At 59.6% G+C, this 6,539-nt stretch overlaps 1 protein-coding gene across 7 annotated transcripts; it reads left to right on the plus strand.

Moving 5' to 3' along the window:
- Positions 1-782: 782 nt before the first annotated feature.
- Positions 783-4,511, plus strand: TRIM56 (tripartite motif containing 56). Of its 7 annotated transcripts, none has more exons than XM_032431070.1 (4): positions 783-912; positions 1,014-1,092; positions 1,923-2,041; positions 2,171-4,511. In XM_032431070.1, exon 4 carries the CDS (start codon positions 2,172-2,174, stop codon positions 4,485-4,487), a length of 2,316 nt encoding a protein of 771 aa, XP_032286961.1. In that variant the 5' UTR covers positions 783-912; positions 1,014-1,092; positions 1,923-2,041; position 2,171; the 3' UTR covers positions 4,488-4,511. The 7 variants fall into 7 exon arrangements, with proteins under 7 accessions (XP_032286961.1, XP_032286963.1, XP_032286966.1 ...); XM_032431072.1 differs by having other exon boundaries at positions 1,014-1,077; XM_032431075.1 differs by having other exon boundaries at positions 1,014-1,077; positions 1,968-2,041.
- Positions 4,512-6,539: the final 2,028 nt, after the last annotated feature.

The following is a 6,539-nucleotide window of genomic DNA, read 5'->3' on the forward strand; positions in this document are numbered from 1 at the left end:
CCATCCTCCTCTCTGTCCTGCGGCCACGTGTCAGCTCAGACCCCTCCACTTTCTCCCTGGACCCTGCTGCCACAGTGAGCTCTCCTGGGGTCACTGTGAACAGAGCGGTGCATACACGGATAGATGGCGAATAAATCAACCATTGTATCTTAACTGTAGAACCTAAGTGGTAGGTATATTAGTGTTTGTGGCAATTCCTTCCACTTTTTCTGCGCTTCAGATTTTTCATAAGATATCGGGGGAAATATCCTTCACTGGTCTCTTTTGACTTTTTGGATAAAACTCAGACTCCTTCATGGAGAACATAAGGTCCCCTGCGATCTGGCCACTCCCTCCCTCTATAACCTCATCTGCTGCCCCTCACACATGTCCCCTTCCCACAAACCATCCCAAATTACTTGGAGCCACTGGGAAGGGTTGGGGTATTTCATTCCTCTATACCCACGGACTTGCTGTTCCCGATTCCCAGAACGTTCTTCCCTGTGTTCTTCCTCCCAAACTCCTGTGTGCCCTTCAAACTCATCTCAAGCGATGCCTCCTCCAGGAAGCCTTCCCTAAGCCAGTTCCAAAGCTCCTCATCTGGTTGCCATGCCTCTCCCCGGGCTCAGCAAAGGTCTGTGGCATGAAGGGCCCCACCTAGGACTGGCTTTGGAGCTATGCTGCTTCAGCGGGAGACCTGGCCCCAGGACTCGGCTCTGGATCACGGAGGATCTCTAATTTCCCCCCTCAGAGGAAGTGTCCTCAGGCCGTTCCTCTGCGTGTGCGCGACAAACACACTTGGCTGGCTGAGCGGATCCGACACTAGATCCGGACAAGCCAACCCGGGGAGGCCCACCGAGCCCCGGGGCCTGCAGGAGGGGCCCCGCGGCCAGGGGTGGAGGCCCCCCTCCCGAGGAAGAGGTCCAGGCTGGGGTAGGGAAGAAGGCGGGGCCTGAGGCCGTGCAAGTCGGTGTCCCGGGCTGGGGACGGAAGTTGCTGAAGTACCATTAGTTTCAGTTTTGTTTCTCTCTCAGGCACCCAGCCTCAGCCGCGTCCAGGCCTCGGGGGGGACCCCCACTCCCCATCTTGGAGCCCAAGGTCAGCTCAGGCTTGGTAAGGAGGGCCGGGGAGGGCAGATGAAGGAGGAGCTGAGCTGGAGGGAGTGGGGGGAAGGAAGCGGGAGGAAGAGGGAGGGGGAGGGGAGGGACCCGGAAGGCGGGAGGAGAGGAGAGGGTGGGCGGGAGCACCCCACCTCGCCCCACTCTGGGACCAGAGGCTTGACCTGACCTGGGAAAGAGCCCCCTCTCACTCTGTGGCCTCTCCTTCCGGCCCCCACTCCCCAGAAGTTTGGGGGGACCCCTCTCCCACCGGCAGTCTCTTCCTGGAGGATTTTGCCACTATGCTGGCATCTGGGGTGGGGGGGAGTCACAGATGGATGCACACAACTCTGAGGCTTCTAGGAAAGCGGAGGCCCCTTGCAGCAGGACAGGCAGAAAGGCCTCTAGGAGATGAGGCAGGGGGCCTGGTGACCCCGAGGTCTAGCAGCTGGAAGGACAGCAGGGCAGCCCCCTCCCCACAGCCTTCCTTCCTTCTGCTCCAGAACCCCTACTGAGTTAGTCCAGCAGGAAGTAGGGCCCGCACGACCCCTGATGCTGCTCCCAGGGTCTAGAAGAAGACCCGTGTGTGGGGCTGCAGGAACTGTGGCCCCCTTTTCCTGCCCAAGCTGCCAGGAGTCAAGGTGACTCTGCCCACCTGGGCCCTCCCCTGCGTCCCTTCTCTGCCTGCCCCCACCCCAGCACCTGCCCCCCGGCTGGACCTCAGCCCTCCTCACACAGGCCTCAAACCACACTTGCCTGTAGGCCCGCCAACCCCGGGGTGCTAATCATTACCCTGTCCGCTCCCTAAGGCTGGGCTTCTTGGTCGGGTCCTTTCTCACGTACTAGGCACCAGGCGGTTACTTTTTGCCCCTTCGCTGAATATATGCACAGAGCCGGGCGGCTACGTAGTTTAAGAGCAAGCGGCCGCAGGCCCTGGGAGACCAGAAGATTTCCTGGCCATTCAGGTGAGATCCCCAGACTTGGAGGGGCTTGAGGATTGGGGGCGGGGGGGGGGCGGAGAGGCAGGATGGCAGGCTGGAGGGGCCGTGGAGGAGGCCCCTCTCTGCACTCTGACCCCGACCGCTCGCTTGCAGCATGGTTTCCCAGGGATCCTCGCCCTCCCTCCTGGAAGCCCTGAGCAGCGATTTCCTGGCCTGTAAAATATGCCTGGAGCAGCTCCGCGCCCCCAAAACGTTGCCCTGCCTGCACACCTACTGCCAAGGCTGCCTGGCCCAGCTGGCCGACGGCGGCCACCTCCGCTGCCCCGAGTGCCGCGAGACCGTGCCCGTGCCGCCCGCGGGCGTGGCCGCCTTCAAGACCAACTTCTTCGTCAATGGGCTCCTGGATCTGGTGAGGGCCCGGGCTGGCGGAGACCTGCGCGCGGGGAAGCCCGCCTGTGCGCTGTGTCCCCTGGTCGGGGGGGCGGGCACCGGGGGCCCGGCCACGGCCCGGTGCCTGGACTGCGCGGATGACCTGTGCCAGGCATGTGCCGACGGCCACCGCTGTACCCGGCAGACCCACAACCACCGGGTGGTGGACCTGGTGGGCTACAGGGCGGGCTGGTACGACGAGGAGGCCCGGGAGCGCCAGGCGGCCCAGTGCCCCCAGCACCCTGGGGAGGCCCTGCGCTTCCTGTGCCAGCCCTGCTCCCAGCTGCTGTGCCGTGAGTGCCGCCTGGACCCCCACCTGGACCACCCCTGCCTGCCACTGGCCGAGGCCGTGCGTGCCCGGAGGCCCGGCCTGGAGGACCTGCTGGCTGGTGTGGACAACAGCCTGGCCGAGCTCGAGGCCGCCCGGATGGTGGAAAAGGAAGCCTTGGCCCGGCTGCGGGAGCAGGCGGCTAAAGTGGGGACCCAGGTGGAGGAGGTGACTGAGGGGGTCCTCCGGGCCCTCCTGGCCCAGAAGCAGGAGGTGCTGGGGCAGCTACGGGCCCATGTGGAGGCGGCGGAGGAGGCCGCCCGGGAGAGACTGGGGGAGCTGGAGAGCCGGGAGCAGGTGGCCAGGGCGGCGGCCGCCTTCGCCCGTCGGGTGCTCAGCCTGGGCCGCGAGGCGGAGATACTCTCGCTGGAAGGGGCGATTGCCCAGAGGCTCCGGCAGCTACAGGGTTGCCCCTGGATGCCTGGGCCGGCCCCCTGCCTGCTGCCCCGGCTGGAGCTCCATCCTGGGCTCCTGGACAAGAACTGCCCCCTGCTACGGCTCTCCTTTGACGAGCCCCAGCTCCAGAAGGACAGTGGGAAAGACGAAGCGGGAAGCCAGGGAGGGGATGAAGCTCAGAACCGCACGCGGGATGGAGCCAAGTCCGAGAGACAAGGTGGAATCCAGCCCCAGAGCAGGGATGGAGCTTACACCCCAAAGGAGGACAGAGCCCAGACACCCCAGGAAGATGGAGCCCAGACTCCGAAGGAGGACAGAGCCCAGACGCCCCAGGAAGATGGAGCCCAGACCCCAAAAGAGGGCAGAGCCCAGACACCCCTAGAAGACGAAGGAGCCCAGACCCCGAGGGGCAGCAGATCCAACAAGAAGAGGAAGTTCAAAGGCAGGCTCAAGTCAATTTCCCGGGAGCCCAGCCCAGCACCTGGGCTAAACCTGGAGGGCTCCGGCCTCCTCCCCAGGCCCATTTTTTCCTGCAGTTTCCCCACACGGATGCCTGGAGACAAGCGGTCTCCTCGGATCACAGGGCTCTGTCCCTTCGGCCCCCGGGAGATCCTGGTGGCCGACGAGCAGAACAGGGCACTGAAGCGCTTCTCCCTCAGTGGCGACTACAGGGGCGCGGTGCCCGTCCCCGAGGGCTGCTCCCCTTGCAGCGTGGCCGCCCTGCAGGGGGCTGTGGCCTTCTCGGCTGGCGCGAGGCTCTACCTCATCAGCCCCGACGGCGAGGTGCAGTGGCGCCGGGCCCTGAGCCTCTCCCAGGCCAGCCATGCCGTGGCCGCGATGCCGAGCGGGGACCGGGTGGCCGTCAGCGTGTCGGGCCACGTGGAGGTGTACAACATGGAAGGCAGCCTGGCCACCCGGTTTATCCCGGGGGGCAAGGCCAACAGGGGCCTGCGGGCGCTGGTGTTCCTGACGGCCAGCCCCCAAGGCAATTTTGTGGGGTCCGATTGGCAGCAGAATAGCGTGGTGGTCTGTGATGGGCTGGGTCAGGTGATCGGGGAGTACCGGGGGCCGGGCCTGCACGGCTGCCAGCCAGGCTCTGTGTCTGTGGATAAGAAAGGCTACATCTTTCTGACCCTTCGCGAGGTCAACAAGGTGGTGATCCTGGATCCGAAGGGGTCACTGCTCGGCGACTTCCTGACGGCCTATCATGGCCTGGAAAAGCCCAGGGTGACCACCATGGTGGACGGCAGGCACCTGGTTGTGTCCCTCAGTAACGGGACCATCCATGTCTTTCGGGTCCGCCCTCCTGATAGTTAAAGGGCTAGGACTGGGGAGGGACTCGGGGAGGGGAGGGGAGGGGAGGGGGGAGGGTTGTAGGGAGGGACGAGGGAGGCGAGGTGGCCATGGGATGTGGTGGCTGAGGGCAATTTTCCCGGAGGGCAGGGCCTGGCAACCTTTCAATGTGAAGTGCCAAACTGCTAACCCCTCATCGGGGGTGCAGGGATGGGACCAAGGGCGGTGTTGTGACCCCAGCTCTCAGAAGCAGAGGAGGAGGGGAGGAGGGCGCCGGAGCTAACCGTGCCTCCCGCTTTTGTGGGTGACTGCCTCGTCACCACTGCCCTCATAGATCAGGTTTCTGAAATTCGTTAAGTGTTCTTCGAAACCATTCCCGATGGAATGGCCCAGGGAGAGTCTGAGTGTGTTTTGGGGGAGAGAGGGGGGTTGGGGAGCTTTGGCAGAAGGAATCCTCGGAGCCAAGAAGGGCTCAGGTACGTCAGGCATGTGCCTTCTGGAAGAGAGCTGAGAACCCAGTTTCCCCTCAGACTGGACCAGGGAGACAGGCCAGGTCGCACAAGGCCTCGGATTTTGACACGGCCGCGGCCAGGAAGTAGAGGCTCCTCGGGTCATAGTGTCCCCCAGCAAAGTACAGAGAAAATCTGGCCTTCATTTGGCTGAACTAAAGGGTGAAGGGATTTGCCCTCAGGTAGGCCATTGTTGCTGAGGACAACAACCTCGCCCAAACCGTGGAGGCCAGGTGTGGGACTCCGGGGCCAAAGCAGCTGGAAAACCTGAGAAGTCAGTAGTGGGGCTGGGCTGGGTAGAGGAATGAAATCCGCAGGGAAGGATTCCGCTGGAGGTGAGCCGGGACCGCAGGTCTCTTGCATGGGCCATGGACATGTTGAGCCAGGAGCAGTCGCGTGAGGACCAAAGGGAATTTAATGTAGGGATCGTGGACAAGGGAATGTTCATGGGAACCAGAGGGATTTTGGACAAGTTCGGAGGGAAAGTGCAGGGCATTCGGAGTGGGGAAAAGAAACCCCTTTTCTAGAGAGGTCATTGTTTGTTCGTTGAAGTGATAGGGGAAATCGTCAATGTCAGGCAGACAAATTTAATTATATAAAAACTTCAAACGTTTGTGTAGCAAAAAATAATGAAAGATGAAAGGGAAACCAGTTAAGAGGAGGAAACTATATAGAATTGGTCTGAGTAAGAGCTGAGCCTCTTGTAGAAACAGTGACCGAGAGATGTACTTGGTTCAAAAGACCGAACAGGCTGGCCCCCAGGAGGAAACAGACACAGGCCAGCACCAGGAAACTATCAAATAAAGTCAACCCCTTGCATTCGCCAAAAATACATTGAAAAGTTTTGTCGTGGGGTGATAGACTCCCAGCGCTATGGAACGCTGCTTTTTGGAGAGCCGTTTGTCAATACTTGACAAAGGTAGAAAGAAATGACTATAAGACTAAGTTATCTCACTTTGGGGAATACATTCTGGGAAAATAATTCAAAAGAAAGAAAGTATTTGCACAGAGATATTTGTGGCCACCTCTATATCACAGTCATCGACTGGAAACTGCTTGGCTGTGGGGGACAGCCAAGTAGATTGTGGTCTATTAGGACCATGAGCTATTACCTTCACATATGACAACTATGAAAACTATTTTGAAGAATATGATGCTATGTGATGCAATCATAGCAAAAAAAAAAAAAGAGAGAGAGAGAGAGAGAATTTGGAATTATGATCACATCATGATAGCCACAAGGTAAAATTATGTCTGAATAGTTATCGAGTGGAAATAGGTTCAATATTTGTAAATAGTGATTTGGGAGACTGGGTTCTGGTCCTTTCGTGCTGTTACTCATATATGCACATTTCTACTTCAGTTATAATTGACCATTAAATAACATGTATGCTTGAATATTTACTTCAAAAACATACACCTCTATAAATGATATTCGAGAATAGCTATTGGATTTGCAAATGAATGTGTCAGTTAGAGCAAACGAGACTGGCTGTTTGAAGGAGAGGCAGGAGTCTGGAGGAGAATTCCCAGCTGGCCAGGGCCCCCGGCAGGGAGGAAGGGCCAT

The sequence above is a fragment of the Phoca vitulina genome, unplaced genomic scaffold (assembly GCF_004348235.1).
Source record: "Phoca vitulina isolate PV1807 unplaced genomic scaffold, GSC_HSeal_1.0 scaffold45, whole genome shotgun sequence".
NCBI classification, from domain to species: Eukaryota; Metazoa; Chordata; class Mammalia; order Carnivora; family Phocidae; genus Phoca; species Phoca vitulina.